General features: G+C 48.4%; 1 protein-coding gene across 4 annotated transcripts in view; it reads right to left on the bottom strand.

Moving 5' to 3' along the window:
- HSF1 (heat shock transcription factor 1) overlaps positions 1–18,939 on the bottom strand; it is a 490,333-nt gene extending 471,394 nt beyond the window's left edge. For 3 of the 4 annotated variants that reach the window (XM_085604485.1, XM_085604484.1, XM_085604486.1), the window contains exon 1: positions 18,564–18,936. In XM_085604485.1, coding sequence (XP_085460611.1) covers positions 18,564–18,668 — 105 coding nt within the window. In that variant the 5' untranslated portion in view covers positions 18,669–18,936. Of the gene's footprint in view, positions 1–18,563 lie in introns of all 4 variants that reach the window. The other variant, XM_085604483.1, reaches the window with a different exon arrangement.
- Between the last annotated feature and the right edge of the window lie 234 nt (positions 18,940–19,173).

The raw sequence follows: 19,173 nt of genomic DNA, 5'->3' as shown, positions 1-19,173 counted from the left end.
AAAACCATGAGAAAATATTTTTCTCTCAATCATGATATCCCAGCAGAAGGCTTTTTCACATGGTGAAATCACCTTAGAACATACCACAATTCCTAAAATGAGTATGGTACCATCAACAAATGATTTATAATGTAACTAAAGTCTTAAAACCTTCTATTAACTGCAATGCTTTTTAATGAGGTGCTATCATGTATATTGTTCCCAAGATAGCTGCCAACACTTCTTGGATGAAGTGCTGACAGCCAATCAGATCTCAGGATGGGATGTGTGGTTAGGCTCCGCCCACATATATATATGATTTTACTTTTGATTTTCTCAGGAACTACTGAACAGATTTACACCAGACCTGCAAAAGGCACATCCCTGACCTGAGGACTACCTCTCTGCCAAATTTCAAGTAATTCTGTTCAGCCGTTTGGGCTGTACCTTGGACAAAGGTCCCTATGGAAAATTGCATGGGGAAAAACGCGTTTTGGGACCCCCCTTTTTTCTTAGCCCCCGCTTGACGAATCCCCCCCGAGACTTTCAGGGTAGGAGCGGAGCGCCCCACCTATTTTGAAAATTTCGCGAGGATTCGTCAACCGGCGCCAAAGTTATTCTAAATAGAATGTTGCGGATTTCCTATGGAAACACGGTCCTAACTATATCTATCTACTGGCGACCGCCAGTAGATAATATATATATATTTATTTGTATTTTTTAATACAAAAATCAGTATTGCTTTTTCCCCTGATAAAATGCACTAAACTATTAGTTAATATGTTTTCTTAGGGTTTTGGCCACAGTGGCTCTTACTTTTGTGTCCTAAGAGGTACAGGTGGTGTGGTGCGAGCAGAACCACTGTGTACACTGTGTTTGAAATCCACAAAATAACCAGGAGAGGAGATAAAGTGAAGCTGTAGATTGGTGATGCTTTGGTTTCAACTGTGGATTTATTCTTTACAAAGTGATCTATTCACAAGACTTAGTGGCGCACAGGAGAAAAATTAAAAGGAGGTACACCAACCCCAACCCCAACGCCGGAAACAACGACATCACCCCTTCGCAAGACCTCTGCAACTCCCTCGCCTCCTACTTCCACAACAAGATCGCGGACATACACAACAGCTTCAGCACTCAACCAACGCACGCCACGACCGAACCAGCACCCCCCCACCGCCACCCTCCACACCTGGACCCAGATCAGCACCGAAGACACCGTCCGCACAATGAACTCCATCCACTCCGGATCTCCGACCGACCCATGCCCTCACCACGTCTTCAACAAGGCCGATGCAGTCATCGCACCCCACCTGCGGGACATCATCAACACCTCCTTCGACACCGCTACCTTCCCGGAGAGCTGGAAGCACGCCGAACTCAACGCTCTACTAAAGAAGCCATCAGCCGACCCCACCGAACTCAAGAACTACCGCCCCATCTCGCTGCTCCCGTTCCCTGCAAAAGTCATCGAGAAGACAGTCAACAAGCAGCTGGCCGCCTTGCTCGAGACGAATGGATCCCTAGACCTCTCACAGTCTGGCTTCCGGGCCAACCACAGCACCGAGACCGCCCTGATCACAGCCACCGATGACATGCGAGCCCTGCTTGACAACAAGGAAACAGCAGCCCTCATCCTCCTAGACCTCTCCGCGGCCTTCGACACTGCCACCGCACACTCGTGCAGCGCCTCCGCAACGTCGGAATCCAGGAGAAGGCACTGGAGTGGATCATCTCCTTCCTCGCCGGAAGGACACAGAGTTCACCTCCCCCCGTTCAGATCTGAAGCCACCAAAGTCATCTGCGGCGTTCCTCAAGGCTCCTCGCTCAGTCCAACCCTCTTCAACGTCTACATGAGCCCCCTCGCAGACATCGCACGCCAGCACAACCTCAACATCATCTCCTACGCCGACGACACCCAGCTGATCCTCTCCCTCACCAACGACCCCGCCACCGCCAGAGCCAACCTCCACGAAGGGATGAAAGAGGTAGCCGAATGGATGCAGTACAGCCGCCTGAAACTGAACTCGGACAAGACGGAAGTCCTCATCCTAGGATCCTCACCCTCCGCCTGGGACGACTCCTGGTGGCCCCCCGACCTAGGCAGCGCACCCAAACCAACAGACCACGCACGCAACCTAGGCTTCATCCTGGACTCCTCCCTCTCCATGACCAGACAAGTCAACGCCGTCTCCTCGTCGTGCTTCAACATCCTGCGCATGCTACGAAAGATCTTCCGGTGGATCCCCACCGAGACCAGGAAGACGGTCACCCAGGCCCTCGTCACCAGCCGTCTGGACAACGGCAACTCCCTCTACGCAGGAACCACCGCCAAACTCCAGAAGAGACTACAGCGGATCCAGAACGCCTCAGCACGACTCATCCTGGACATCCCCCGTCGCAGCCACATCTCCGAACACCTGAGAGACCTGCACTGGCTCCCGGTCAACAAGAGAATCACCTTCCGTCTCCTCACCCACGCTCACAAAGCCCTACACAACCAAGGACCAGGATACCTCAACAGCCGCCTCAACTTCTACGCTCCCAAACGCCAGCTTCGATCGACCACCCACGCCCTCGCCGCCGTCCCCCGTATCCGAAGAGCCACCACAGGGGGACGGTCCTTCTCCTACCTCGCCGCCAAGACATGGAACTCCCTCCCGACCCACCTCCGCCTGACCCAGGACCACCTCACCTTCAGGAAGCAGCTCAAGACCTGGCTGTTCGAGCAGTAGCGGACCCCCCTCCCCTAGCGCCTTGAGACCCTCTGGGTGAGTAGTGCGCTATATAAATGCATTGATTGATTGATGATTGATTGACTCTTCATTGTAGCTGTCCAAAGTAAACTATCTTTTTTTTGTGCATTTTCTTTCCTTATCTTTTTACTTCATACCTATAATAAACATATATAGCCAACCAAAATCATCAGCACTTGCTAAGATCCAATTCTTACCCTACTTGAGATTCACTCTGTCCAACGCCTTTGGGTGTCATAAGAACGCCACTTCCACTTGCTGCTGCTGTAGCTGCAGTTATGATGGTTTTCTTTACACCCGTCTCCACACCTCCGCTTGCCAAAGAAGCATGCTGAGAAGAATCATGATCAACATATGTGGTTTTCATTGTATTCTGTTTCCAGGTAGACCTCATATATTGTTGGCTATTAGGCTCAGCTGATGTTTGTGGCATGCTTGTTGCCTGTCCCACTGCACCAGGTGAAGGAATGTAGTGTTCTTTTTCAAGTAAGCTGTTCATACTGCGACTATTTCCAGCTGCTTGATAAACAAGTCCAATGGGGCTAGAGGGAAGGCTGCCGACAAGAAAAGAGTTCTGTGAAGACCCAACACGGAATTGCCTTCTGTATGCACTGTGCTGTCCTTGGTGCAAATAAAGACCAGCAATATCAGAACAGGCATATCGGGGGGCGCTCATGGTCTTCTTACTTTCTAGGAATTTTTGGCTTGCTTTTTTGACAGAGTGCCTCTATAACCATTTTCAGCCACTATGGGGTAACGCTCAGGTGAAATCTCTCGTCTAATTAAAGGCTGCCCTTGAGATTTGCCCTCCGTTGGCATGTATCCACTATGTAAAGTTGTTCCTCCTGCTCAGCCATTTCCATATCCTGGGAAACTGTATTCCTGTAAAAATAAAAATGCTTTACCTTTGGTATAGTCACGGCACCCGCGCTTTCCTTTTAATGTTATAAGTAAAGCTCGGGTGCCGCGCTTATACCAAAAGTAAAGAAAAGTAAGTGGCGCACGCGTCACGTCTGACTCTCGGCACTATCATAGCTCTTCCCACGGCCTATTGGTGTCTATTACGCGCACCAAGCGCGTAATAGACACCAATAGGCCGTGGGAGGAGCTATACGCGCCTCGGGCCAATTCTGTGCAGTCTTTAAGACTAAGACTCACGCAAGGGCCAATGAAAGAGCAGAACACAAAACCAACACGAACAAGCGTGTGCGATTCCAGTGTCCATTTCTGAACCCCGGACAAAAGGACTCTCGCCTGCTCAAGCACTGCTGCGCAGTGCAACGCACATCGCGAGACCTACAAATATTGCACTTGGTATGATGTGATGTCCTCACTCCACTGCTTGGCCCAATCATATTGCAGGTGAACATGGAATTGAAAAATTTGATGGTGGATCATACATTTGAATTTGGTACAACAGAGGTAAGTTATAGATAGTTAGACACACTTGATGCTGAGATGCTGATGCTATGCTGAGATGCTGCCCGATTTTGCTGCAATCTGACTGAAGAATCTGACACTAGGGAAAATGTGCGCAACAACCAAGGAGGCACATCTAGGGAAGGGTCCGGACGTGCCCGAGCCGGAGAGAGTAGCACCAGAGAGGGGTGTAATGCTGGCGTTGCACTAGAGGAGGTCACCTTCCCTGTCCTGAGCTGATCCTGAATCTTTGACACTCTGATTTCGGGGTGCTCACACCATTCTAGGTAAATATATCTACAGAGTAAATGCTCCGTACTTGCTCTCTGTCCATTCTCTCCTCAGGTGCTGTCATTGCAAGAATTTATTAATGCAAACTGATAATCTAACTGTACTATTTGCCTGATGGAGATCTCTGGTCTATTCATGTGTATTTGATTTGACTCACAAAAAAAATCATTAATTTAGATAAACTTTTAAAACTTCTTCAGTGTCTGTGGTTCTTTTAAATTAAGGTAAATACATTTATTGTATTTCCTCCCTATTCTAATCTACTACTAGATCTACACGACAGTGCATTTACTCAGGAGACAGAAATGGTAAGAATACTAGTGTAAGGGTTTCCTAGGGTAAACAAAATTGATGACCAGTGTATATTTACTAGCTCATTGAGTATATGAATGTATATGGGCCCAAATGAGTGATGTGTGTATGAATGTGTAGAGCTGGTAAACTCCACTGCATCACTGGTCAGGGTTAATATGTGGAGCACCACAAATGCAGCCTGAGATTGTGCCAAACTGGACTGAGCGCCACGCAAAAGAACAGCCTGAGACCGCACACAATGTACTGGGCCTCTGGCAAAGGGACAGCCTGAAACTGTGCCGTGCGGGATCACACTGGATTCGGTCTCGGGTAAAAGGACAGTCTGAGACTGCACCGCACTGAACTGGGCCTCTCCCAGCAGGAAGGAAGCTTTGGTTAAAGTGTAGGAGATCTTCAGTAGGTAGAGAAGTGAAGGAAGCTTCCTCAGGGGCGTAGCTATCAATAGAGCAGCTATCAATAGAACAGCAGGTGACGTTTGAGGAAGGACCCAGGGGTTTTAGGGGCCCATTCTGCCTAAACTCTGTTACCTACTATCCAGCCTATGGATGGAGATCATGTATTCCTTGCTTGCACACTAGGGCGCATGACACCCTTGCTACACCACTGATCCTCTTAAGGGAACAGTGCCAGCAAGTGGTGTCCTGGGAGGTATCGAGGAGCCTCAAAGAGGGGCAGCTAGATTTGTAATAAATAGCATATTACACTCTGTAATATGGTCCAATATTGCCATTGAGGAGTTCTAGTGACATCAAAACCTACAAGGCTGATGGTCATGCAGTTTGTATATATCACAAGAACCGCTAAATGGCAATACAGGCCCATATTACACATGGTACCAGTTATCTAATTTTTATATAACAATACTGTATATATTTTGGTGTGGGCAAGTTAAAAAAAATGTTTTAAGGTGCAGATAACAATAGGCACTGATAGGTATTAAAATGTTTAGGATTTGCTCATCTTTCCTGAATTGTTAATAAAACAATGGGCAATGTTGATCGTCAGGTAAGGTATGCGATTCTGTGGCTGCAGCATCTACCATATAATTATGGAATTGAAACATTTCAGCTGTTATTGCCTCATATTAAAATGTATTGGGAGTTCCGACTGCTTCAGAGAGCTAATTTGTATCTATCATTCCAGGGGGAATTAGCTGTGGATGTAAATACGGAATTTGCACCCCCAGATGAAGAATCAACACTGTTGGTGAAAACAACTGCTCAGCAGCAATAAACAGTGTGGATATATAGATATATGGGATAAATTACACCCTGCCATACTTTATAAGGATACTGAAGTCACCGAACAGTTCAATAACCATATAGAGGAATGAGGCAGAATTACTTTATAAGGATATGGAACTCCCAGATGATTTGCAATATCCTTATAATATAGGGCAGGGGGTACTTTATCCAACATAATACATGGTAACACGGTCACCTTTCCATCAAACCACAAAAAACCTTGCTGCATAGCCCTTGCGTATGTAAGTGCTAGCATGTTTGCACATGAAGAATAAACATATAACCTCTAGTGCAAAATTAAACACATCAAAAACCTGTTTGGTGTTTGCTGCAAACAGATATTATAAACAGTTCAATACAAGTCGGTTTAAAAAAGAAAAAAAAAAAAAAAGCTGCAGTTACTCTGAATGTGTAGAAACATGCAGAAATAATCTAGGTTTTTGGAGGGGCGCTAGGTGGCGCACATCCTAGATGGCCGCACACCTGTGAGGCTCCGGAGGCTCGGTGAAAACATCCGTAAAATATCCGTGTATTTACCAGTGATTCCAGACTTCTGATTTAACCTGTATGCAAGCCAGACCCTTCAGCCATGCTGGGCGAAAGATCGAGACTCCAGAGTGACCGGCTGTGCTCTGGCGGGACTGTTTCTGCTGCGGGCGTGGTGGTGGGCGCTTAGGCTGGAGACCTGTTCGGCTGCTGCCTCTACGCTAGTCTCCTGGTTCCCACGTGGGACTGGGCCTGCTGACCCCTGTGATTGATTTTGGACCTTTTGAGGCGTACCATTCTTCTGTCTGCCCCGCTGGTGCATGCGCTCCATTATCTGTGCCTGTGACCATCGAACTGCCGGACGCTGAGGTGAACCGCGCGCCTGTTGCGGGGGCTCGGGGACGGCACGGATGCGCCATTTCCCCTGACCCTCCCGAGCCAGCTGCCGACGTCTGACTACGTGAGGCCAGGACACCGCGGGCAGGCGCGACACCTCAATATCCCCAGCACGGACCCAACGCAGCCTGTATGAGCGGGCCAGAGTTCCTGCTTATTCCCCATTACCCCTGTACGCCCGCTCTACACAGGCACATTGAATCCATCCACCGTAAAATGCCTACTATCTTTTCCCTGACACCAAGGCTGCCTGTCTCCTCTCAACAGCCGTCAATCTGTCCTCCACTCCTGTCAGAGGTCCTCCTTCTCCGGATACCCGTGGACTCTCAGCTCCGGCCAGCGCTCCTCTCGGCACTGGGTCGTGTGACGGCCCGGCTGTGCAGCTGCCTCCGCGCTTTCCAGAGCCGTCTGGCACCCGCATGTGCGAACCATCACAGCACTGGGCGGCGAGAATACACCGTTGCACGTGCAGTTAGCCAGTAACATACTCGGAGGAGGCCCCCGCTATCGAGGACTTGCCCGGGCCCTGCTGCTCCCCGCGCGGGCTCGGCCCACCTGGTATATGCGGGCCGACGTTACTACATATTTCCGCCCCATCTACGTAGGTGTTCTACCTCGAACTGGCAAGGACTCGCTGTATCCAGCAACTAGGGAGCACCCCGCAGCCGGCCATTACGCTTCAGAGCCCCATGCCATGAAATTGCTTACAAGCTGAACTCTGTTCTCTCACACCGGACGGGGGAAAGTTAATCCGCATGTGACCTTGCACGATTGAATAGTACTCCCCTTCTTGTACCTGGTACCTCAACGGTTGATATCCCTGCACGCAGTATTGAAGTGCTCTCTACTTTCGCACGGTCTACCCAGGTCCACCAGTTGATACCAGTTCAGGGCCCTCGGTCCCCTCACGCGACTGCCAAGCACTACAATTATCATCATTAAGCGGCCAACTCCCAGTATCCCTCTACTAGTGTGCTGTTGGATCAGGTGTGTTTCTTGGCACAACTCCCTGCCCAGTCGCACTTTACTCCACCTCTGTTACACCAACTGGTATAGACTCTATACCCTCCACGGCCATGCAGCTACTGCCGTCTGATTGTTCGAACTAACTGCAAGATGCCGTTACACACTTCTTGGAGAGCCTGGGGGTACTGGACCGCGCCACTAGCTCCCATACTGTCTGGACGTGTGTCACATCGCCATGGGGAAGCCTGACAACCGGCAGCCCAGACTGACGTTCGAGGCCAAAAAAGCTGGGACGCGCTCAACTTTCGTGGACTCTGAATCAGCCGACATGGATAAAAGCCAAGCATCCTCTCAACCTCCTGTGGATGACGTCAAGGCACTACTTTTGGCTGTACAGCATAGTCTTTCGGATCTTTCCGGGAAGATGGATACGATGACCAACCGCCTTGACTTCCTAGTACACAAAGTTGACAAGCACGATGGGCAGCTTAAGGACACCGAACGCCCCATCTCTGAGAATGAAGATACCACCTCTCAGTTGCAAGACCAGGTAACACACATGGACAAACTGTTAAAAGACATAGGAGCCAAAAATGAGGACACTGAAGCCCGCAGCCGTCGCAACAACATCCGCTTAATAGGCATTCCAGAAAGCACCAATACGGGACGTATGGAGGAGTACGTTGAACGTCTCCTGAAGGGTTCGCTTGGTACAGCCTCCTTTTCGCCCCATCTTGTTGTGGAACGTGCGCACCGCTCCCTGGGGCCACGTCCCCCGCCAGGGGCCACCCCAAGGCCCATTATTGCCAGACTTCTTAATTACAGGCACCGAGATATTGTGCTACAAAAGGCCCGTGAATTAAAACCGCTGCAATTCGAAGGCAATACGTTCTCCATTTTCCCAAACTTTACCCTTGCAGTTCAGGAGGCGTCCCGGAAATTTCTTCCTGTAAAGCAGAAACAACGCAAGGCCAACATAAAATATGCTCTGCTATACCCCGCGAAGCTCCGGATTACTCATGAAGACAAGCATATAATCTGCACAAATCCACAACAGGTAGAGGACTTCCTGAAAACAGCTCTGAGACGTTCATCGCGTCGAGACCACGCTTCTAGATCTCCCTCGCCACCTAGAAGCTGATCAGCACCAGGATGATACATGGCAGAACGCTTGCTGCTCTCTTTTTTCTGGGTTCTCAATTTACCATGCCAAGGCATCATGAGATGTGAACTCCCTGTTGGACTCTGTTTCTAATGCTATTGTTCATGTGCTGCTGGATGACCCATCGCTACTGCCGAATGGTCTGGGACAGATAAGTGCCCTAGTGGCTTTGAACATTGTATATGTTATCGTTGCATATTTTAAATTGCATTTCTGTACAACTGGTAGATGTCTTTGATGCATCACTGAGCATCCCCCCCCCCGTGTTGATCTGTCCCCCTGACTGTTTTGTCACCCAGGGGACTGCTCTGCAATAATGTCGGGACATGGGAAGGGATTAGAGTCCACTTGGCGCCCCCTATGGGAGATACCCCTTCTAGCTGTATTTTTTGGTTTGTTGTTTGTTGGCCCATCTAGTTATTGACCTGGGCTTACTGGACTCATGGATAATTGCTGGCACACTGGGAAGTTTTGGGTGGGTGGCTGTATACCGGCACGATTGGGGTGCCGTTGTGGGAGGGGGTGGTGTCGAGACTGGACACGTGTTTAATGGTCAGCTCGCTTGGGGTTTCTTTCTGTTGGAGGGTGGGAAGGGGTGGGAATGTTTCTTTTTGTTCCGTCACATGTAAGGTATATGTTGTTCACCACGCCAAGTCTTACATGCATAACTGTCACACCTTTAAACAAATCACATCCACATCACTTACACCTCCCCAACGCAATTTGGCAGCACACCCCGATCACCCAAGCATCAAATTACTCATGTGGAATGTCAGGGGATTCCGTGAACCTCGTAAAAGGAGGCAATCCTAGCCTATTTGGATCGTCATCGTGTACAAATCGCCCTGCTTCAGGAGACCCACATGGACCCCCGCCGCCCTTCGTGCTATGGCAGTAGATGGGCTCCCGCACGTACATTCTCATCCTATTCGACGTAATCTCGAGGTACGCTCATACTAGTTTAAAAAAATACGTCATTTGTACTAGGTGGCACATACAGTGACACGTCCGTCCACAGCTGCATAATGTGGGGTACTTTGGGCACACACTCGGTCACCTTAGCCTGCAGCTATGGCCCCAATCAGGATGATCCCAATTATTTCACCTCTCTGGGGACACATATTGAAAATAGGCTCCACGCATGTGTTGTGGGGGGGGTAGACTCTAACACAACTCTACGTCCCGCAGCTGACCGGTCTAATCCCTTACCACACCATTACACGAACACACGCGAGGCTCTCTCTGGGATACTTGAAGAACATGGACTCGTAGATGCATGGAGGTACACACACCCCGCTGATAGAGAGGGCACGTTTTATACAGCAGGTCATGCCACTTGGTCTTGGTTGGATTACTGGCTCTGCTCGTGCGGAATGACCCCCTGGATTAGATTGGTTACTCACTTGGCACGCACATACTCAGACCATGCTCCTGTATGTCTTGAGATAGCTCCCCCCAACTCTGTTGCTACCCCTCGTTGCTGGAGACTACTGCCCGAGACACTACTAGACGTGGTCTTTTAGGCCGAATTAGGGGGATGAGATCTCAGACTTCTTTGTTAGAAGTAAGGGCTCTGTAGATCAGATGGGCACATTGTGGGAGGCCTTTAAGGTCACTGTTCGGGGCACAGGCATGTCCAAGAGCTTCGGAGTTCTTCGCGACATCAGAAGAAATCTGCAGCGCTTAGAGGGCGAGATTAAACGTGTGGATGCTGATATATAGAGCAATACTTCTGGCACACACCGGGTTTTGCTCCGTGAAAAACGTACAGACTACACTACCACCGCCGACCGCGAGGTGAAGTTCAGAGGCAAGTATTTTATGGCCCGCTGCTATGGTGAGGGTGAGAGACCGGGGCGCGCCTTGGCTAACGATATTAAACAACCTCGTTATTTAGGTCTCTCGCCTAGCGTTGCAGTGCGCAACGCAAGACATTTTGTAGGGGAGTTTGAAAACGGGTCTAGGAATCGCACCCTTTTGGGGCACGCTATTGGGCTTTGCGTGCGTGTTTTTTACGAAGAGAGCACGCAATAGGCCAAAGGCGGGCACATTGCTCTGCCCACGGCCTATTGGTGTCTATTACACGCACCGGCCGTCATGTGGTTTCAATTATTGTGCCCAGACACAGGCACGATAATTGAAACCACATGTCTCGCTGTGGCGCGCGCACACCACTCGTGGGCTTCTTTTTTTTTGGATCCATTTCACAGGGAAGCAAGTAAATGAAAGAAGCCGTGTTTTGTTCGGCGCCACTTTCACACCTCCCAGAATAGCATGTGGGGCCTGCCTCACGGAGCGGACCGTCCCAGGGCATAGCAAGCTGGAGCTCGCTTGCGCCCGGCTTGTTTCCGACTGCCTTTACACATGCATTAAGTGGCTATGAAATGCTTAAATATGATATATTAAATGCAAGCAATGATGACTCAGAGTTCTATTGCAGTGAGCTGCCAATCAAATTGATGTTGTAGTTACAAAAAAAAGTAATCGAGAATTAATAATCTAAATCCAAATGTCTTAAACCTTCAGGTTTACGTCGCTGTCAGCACCATCTGTCGCCGCACCCCCATCTCAAACAAGGCTAAACTCCAATGGGAATCAGGGATTTTTCATTACTTGTGTGCAGCAGTAACTCTCTGGGTACAAGTTGAAGATTAATACAACAAACCTAGTGTCAGCCCGATTTCTGAAAATTAAGAGGCTCTATCATTTGACTTTGCGTGTTTTGCTGCTGTAATGGCTTTGCAGCATAGACTTCCTGTGTTGTTCTGATGTCACTTCCTCTTTCAGGGGTTGAATGTAGTTCACTAGCGGGAAGGCCGTTTTGATTGGGGATCTAGCAGTTGCACAAAATATTAATAGGAAGGAAATGTATTTCGGGCAAAAAGCGTATGCCGTTTTGCGAAGGCCTCATACCTCAAAAGTGTTATTTTCACTGTTGAAAGATGAACTTTGAGTTTTTTCTGCTCAAATATTCGCCTTGTGCACTCTGGGACATTACAATCTTTGTGATAAGGGGACGAGTTGTATTAGCTGTTGCGGTTTCCTGAAGGTTATCTGGGCTCATGTCACTGGCTCAGCCCCAGACATGATGTGTGATTCTGGCAGACGCAAATGCGCCCTCCCGCTCCCCTGTGTGCACTTTGGATACAGTGCAATCCTGCGTGACACAAAATGCAAAAAAATAGAGCTTGGAATGGCAAGTCCTCGTTAACTGTTTGCGGCTAGAACAGAGTATTTATGCTAAGGCGCTTGACAAACAAATAAAAAATTGCGGGAGAGAAATGGAAAACATCTGTCAGATGCGCGCGGAGAGTGGAAGGATTTACTCCAACCCACTTTGTGAACCTGCGCCGACCCCGCGCCGGCTCCAGTTTCTGGGGTCTTAATCCTTCCCGCTTTAAAAGATTTGTTCACAGAGCGTTCGGCCTCCATTATTCACGACACCGCGGCGTGCATGTGCGCACAGCCGCGCAAGCGCACTCAGGCAAAGATACCCTCGAGCCCATGTATGTACGCACTGCTGGGAGAAAGGAATACATAGGCATGGGCAGTGCGCCCATACTGCAATATCCCCAGAGCTTTACATAGGCAGGTACTGTCCGTTACTGAGTACCTGTACTTTTTAATTTGAAAGGGAAATGACCAGCACTTCTCCGCACTGCTGCTATATATTTAATGGGAGAGTACCTGCACTTCTCAGCACTGCTGCTATACAATTAATGGGACAGTACCAGCACTTCTCAGGAGCAAACAGGTACCCTTAATAGTGAGTACCGGCATTTCTGTATTGTCATTTAAACACTGAATATCTCGGATGCTTGAAGGCATGTGAACTACAAATACACATAGCCATGCAGTATTCCCCTCAGCATCAGGCGAAGCCCTACACTGCAAATATTCAACAAGCATTTGCAATGCAATAGGTCTCGCATTTAAGCGACTTTGAGCTACTGACATTGCAAATAATAATTATTTTTGTTTTAAAAACATAAATAAAAGGCATTGTTATTTACAATGCCAAAAGCTGAACCTCTCGTAACTGCGAGACCTATTGCATTGCAAATGCTTGTCTAATGATGTGGTTGATGATGCGGGCATGCGGCATAGGGATAGTTACGACATACTAAACACCTTCACCACCTTCTACGCGAATCTGCATACATCCTAACGTACATCCCCACCAGACTTTGCCCCTGTTTTTTGGAGACATAGCTCTAGGCTGGTTAGGTGACACAACGTAAATTCCTTGCAGCGCCATTTGAGGATGATGAGCTGCGGAAAGCCATGATGCAGATGAAATCAGGCAAAGCTCCAGGATCTGACGGTCTACCCATTGATTTTTATAAATCCTACAATGATCAGCTACTACCGATATTGAAGGAGGTTCTTCTTGAAGCTCATGAGAAAAAAAACTCTCCCTGCCTCAATGAGGAAGGCCCTCATCACGTCCTTATTAAAACCAGGCAAGCCTACGGACCGTTGAGAATCTTACAGGCCCCTTTCCCTTATGAACACAGATACTAAGATTCTCGCTAAATTATTGGTGAACGGCCTGAGCCTCCTACTGGACAAATTGGTCCTTCCAGACCAGGCAGGATTCATTCCTGGGAGAGCGACGTCCCATAACCTCAGAACCTTATTCTCCATTTGACAAACCGTCGATCCTAACCTGGCATTGGTGGCAGTTTTTTTAGACGCCTCCAAGGCTTTTGACTCGGTGGAGTGAGATTACCTCTTCACTGTTTTACAATGTATGGGACTCCCCATTGGCTTCCTGTCGTGGGTCTGATTGTTGTATACCTCACCACCGGCAAGAGTTTTGATCAACAGGCACACCTCACCCTCCTTCTCCCTATCCTGCGGCACTCATCAGGGATGCCCCCTATCCTCTTTGCCCTATTGATGGAACCATTGGCAGCCAAGATTAGGCAGCACTACAACCACCTGGGCCTTCGCTGCCTCCTTCGTCCCATCCTCATCTCCCTTTATGCGGATGATGTAACCCTCTACATAAACACTCGTCAAAATTTAAACACACTCATGCATGAATTTGTTAAATTTGGCGGATACTCCGGTATTAATATTAACTGGACTAAATCACAAATATTTCCCTTGACCGGTGCCGCCAGCCCCTTTAAAACAGACTATCCCATTGTGTGGTGCCAGGACGAGGTTAAATACTTGGGGATCCGCGTTACAGCGGACCGGGACGAGCTAATGTGCCTTAACTATGGAAGACGTCACTGGCTGTATTACTCGTTGGATTGCACAACCCTTAACCACGGCTGGTTGCATGTCCCTTATAAAAATGGTCATTCTTACCAAGTTTTTATACTTATTCCTCAACATCCCTTATGACCCCGGCTGCCACAACCACGTATTCAATGGGACACACTTGTGCAGCCTTATGCGCAGGGAGGCTTCGACATCCCGAATTATATCATATAAGCACGCAGGCGCACTTCGCTCACTACTGGTTTCATGCATCACGTTATACTCCGCATGTCGCCACTGAGCACTGGCTTGCAGACCCAATCCCACTGGATGGCGTCTTGCTCTCCAGCGTTGAACCTCGGGGACATAGCCCCACCTCTGTTGACTGCACGATAAAGGCCTGGGCTCGCATCTTGGATCGCACGCCCGCATCCTGCCTCTATTCCCCCTTCTGCCACTCACTTATCACCCAGATGTGGCATTATTGCAGGAGGGCATATTTAAGAAGATGGCTCGCACACGGAATATTTGATGTTGGGGAGACCTCCAAGTCGGAGGCAAGTTCCGTACTCTTCAGCAAATGTTCCATGACCCCCCACCATCTACCATGGACACCTTTCTCTATGCTAGTCTTCGTCATGGCTTACAGGCTTGTCTCTCCACATCCCCTTCTGAACCAAACACCTGAACACCATTGCATCAAATCTTGCGCGCAGACGCCGCTTCACACTTGGTGTCCACACTCCATCACACCCTATATGTAGATAATGATTACCGGCCCTGCGCATCTCGTGCTAAATGGGTGGCAGAATTAAATCAGGACCTAACTGATGACCAATGGATGTACTGCTGCAAGCAAACGGAGCAGGTCTCCTCTAATAATAGGCTCCGTGTCATACACTATAGATTCCTTCACCGCAGTGATCACACCCCGGTCAGACTTCACAATTTTGGTTTGCGCGACTGACAGATGCAACAGGTGTCAGGCAGAACATGCTGACTTTTTACACCTAGCATGGGGATGCCCTGAGGTGCTTCGCTATTGGCGCCAGGTCCTCACGGCCTTGGACTCTACGACTTCCGCACCAATCTCTAGATCACCACTTATTACACTCCTAGGGTATACTAAACATATTCCTGTCTTGTATCGGAAGTTTGTGCCCTTTTGTCTAGTGGTGGCTAAGCGCCGAGTGGCCTGTAGGTGGGATCGTGGCCGAGCAGCCAAGTTTAAGGAATGGTTATGCGACATGATCCTTTGGCAAGATCAACTCTGCACATATGCTGAACTACTCCCCAACTCTTGACGCCCCCGTGACATTTGGGGTCCACTGCAGTCATACCTGCTAGAACACACTACAATTCTTACAGATGAGCCGTGAGGCCTACACCTTTTGTGCATTTAGACACGACATGTCCCTTTTTGGAGAGAGATCTGCTGTATGTGCCCTCTTCTGCTTTGTCCTCAATATACCGGGGTGGTCCACCTCCTAAATCCCTCTGTATGCATATGATTATTGCACCAACTATGCAGGTTACCGCGACATTGCTATATAACAGTATTATTACCTGCTTGTAATGTATTTTGGTATCCACTGACGTTCATGTGCTCCAAGTACTATTGCTCTTTATTTGATGTATGTTTCTTGATACTACTCATAATGTACCTGCATTCTTGATGTAACTGCTGATGTGCTGATTGTATTTTATTGACGGAATTAAAAAAAAAAAAAAATCTAGGTTCTCTCTACGGAGTGCACAAAATAATCATTCAATCTGCAAGTCATTGTAAGCTATTAAAAAAGAGCAATAGAAAGAAAACCAATGTTCCGTTTTCGTTGCTTTAGACAGCTGCTTCAATTATGCTCCTGACCTGCCTTTCACCTCGGCAGCGGGCTATGGCAACAGAAATTGTGACATCAGAACTGCTGTAATAACTTATAATAGTTCTGACGTATTTTGTTTATAATCGGCTACTGACTGCATCACAAGTCCCTTATTATAAAGAAATTTGAGACTGCTGTTTACACAGGGATTACAGAATCCTATAAAATAAACACACATACACACACATTTAAGCAACATTTTGCATGGGACTTGTAGTTCCTTTCCGGTGATTACTTACAATAAAAGGCATGGTGTACTTAAAAGACTTGGGGCAGTAACAATCAGAAAACATAGGATTTTGTAAAAACAAAGCCCAAAAAATAATTGCACTATGAAATAGGGAGCATTTTATAAAATCCAAGTCACTATGAAAAGGGACTAGGGCTGAGAACGATTCAGTCACATGCCGGGAAACAATAATTAAGGTATTCTCTGATATGTGATTGACTCTGACCTAGCCCTGTCAGCCTTTGAGACACACAACCTGTCTAATCATTAGTGCAGGGAGCCAGGGACGTGACCTTCATACGCCCCTAATATTTGGTGTCACCCAAAAAAAATGCACAAGACAGAAGTGGCTCAGCAATCTGACCTAGCCCTGTCAGCCTTTGAGACACACAACCTGTCTAATCATTAGTCACCAATCCGTAGGTTTTACAGTATTTTTACCGGCATGGCCTGCATTTTTATTTTAAGGTCAGTAAAACAATTGGAAAAGATCTACATTTCTTTCAAATTTGCGATATAAAGTTATGACAACTACGTCAAGACATCACGCCAATAGTTCTTTAGAGTTGTGTAAACTATTTCAAAATAATCTTTAATGAAATAGGAGTGTGTGGGAAGGCTGAAAATAAATGCGGAGCATTTTACACAAAGTTATACTCAGGAACCAGCTTGAGTTCCTTCCAGTCTCAAAGACGGCAGAAATAGCCCGTATTTTTCTCAGAAAACAACAATGCAACCGTAGTAGTGCACACAGTAAACTCTGCATAAGGAAACCCCTGCCCTTTGCTAAAGTTCAGAGTGCCCCTCGTAAGCAATTTAGGAATGCATAGATTTATTTGCAGTAACTAAGCCTTTGCCTCAGCTCCCAAGTTAGTGGCATAGACAAAAAACATGGGTCGCAGGCAAATGTGAAACATAAAAATACAAAAAAAACAAAGCCAAATGGGAGCTCTTCTACTTGTGAATCAGCATTGGGTGGGCCTCGGAATCTCCTTGGGTGGGCCTGGCCCACCCTCTAGAACTGGGCCTTAAGTACGTACGTACGTACACACACACACACACACACACACACACACACACACACACACACACACACACACACACACACACACACACACACCAGAACTAGAAGACCAAGGACTTTCTTTTTATGTATGGCTTGTACCATGGAGTAGGGAGTCAACCTACTTCATGCTGTTTGGGGGAAATGCTCGAGGCAGCCCTGAGTTTTAAGTAGAAGGCATTGTTACTTTTGGCAAAGAATGTATGATATAGATAGTGCCTGTCTGTATTGACACATTACAGATCCGATAGACTGGAATGAAACCCTGAGCACAAGTGGCCGAAATTCCATCCTCCTTTTTAGTTCTTCACCATACACCCCAGAACACGGGCCCTCCATGATGAAGGTGGCCTGAAACTATAGCTAAGATATTTATTACATTGACTCTGGAGCTCTGGTGATAAGCTAGAACCAACCCCACCCAATATAGTGCCAGAAGCAAAGCCCTGGCTAGAGCCATAGGCCACCAACAGAGGACGATAGGGTACTACCAGCGCTTTGGGCGGAGGAGATTAGAAGTAGTCTAGAACTGAAGGAAATTACTGGCTGTAATATTATGGGTTGAGCAGTTTATACTCCGGTAGGAGGTTACATAGATCGCATTTAGATAAATGCGCAGCTGTAGTGTTGAACCATGGAGCGCTGCTAGGCGATGTCAGTGCCCCTTTTCGTGAGGTCCTGCAATGTTCAGCAACTGGACGGTAGTACTAAATAAATGGGATCTCTCAGACCAGTTAGTGGGTAGCCTTACTCCTCTCTATGTGGTTGGTATCCACCTTGTAACTGAATTTTGGGCGATAAAGTGGGAGACATTATCTGTTCTCTGTCGTAAAAGAGAGTACCAGCGGAAGGGACAGATGTAGGGCGGAAGTAGTGAAGAGTTTCCAGGTTGGGGAGAAAGAGCTGGAGGCAATGTGTTGCTCTGTCTCCTCTCCAATCAGTACAACCTGCCGGTCCCTGCAGCGCACATGGATTTGGGGGTTGGGCAGAATCGATCTGCTAAGATCTCGTTTACACTAGGGTGCTGAGGGGTCAGACTGAAAGACAGGAAATGAAGGGGGGGGGGGGGGCTCTGTTCTCCCACCTGTTGTCCATTACGCTTCTTGCACTGATGGTGTATCTAGAGCATTTTATGTCTACCTCCACCCCAGGACACTCACCGGACTCCAGCAGATGAGTGGATCGGTCTCCGGATCTTCCACCAGGGTCCAAAGCTTCGCCAGGAAAGCTGGCACATTACTGCCGCCCGGGCCGGGCAACTCCATGGCCTCCAGGGCCCCTGGGGGCCTCTCACCGCACAGGGCCTCTTTAAGGGGGCGGGGCAGGTGGCTCTCCTCACAGAGAGACTCTCTTGTCAACAAACCCTCCTGAGCGACCACAAAAGCTCTGCCACTGAGTGAGCACTCTCCCTAATCTCACGCAGCCTCAGCTGTCCCTCACACGCCCCCTCAGTCCCGTTACGCAGAGCACCGGGCCTGCTGCATGGCCGCCGCCATCTTGTGACGTCTTTTCTCCTCAACACACAACACAGACGCCGAGGGGGCGTGCCAGCCGCCTGCGCGCGCACCTTCACTCCGCCGCGCGGTGCTATTGCCGCTATCACGCGCGCGCCTTCGGTCCGTCGCGCGCTAGGCAGGTTGTATCTGTGATATGTGAGCCTAGGGCACTACCGCCATGTTGAAATCAGGCACAACGCCGATGACAACCGGAACATGGGCGGCGCAGAGTACAACGGCCTCGGCCCTCCCACAATATAATAAAACTTTAATT

Source organism: Triturus cristatus, chromosome 5_1 (genome assembly GCF_964204655.1).
Source record: "Triturus cristatus chromosome 5_1, aTriCri1.1, whole genome shotgun sequence".
NCBI classification, from domain to species: Eukaryota; Metazoa; Chordata; class Amphibia; order Caudata; family Salamandridae; genus Triturus; species Triturus cristatus.
Note: the sequence above shows the minus strand (reverse complement) of the source record. Positions and strands in the feature narration are given on the sequence as shown.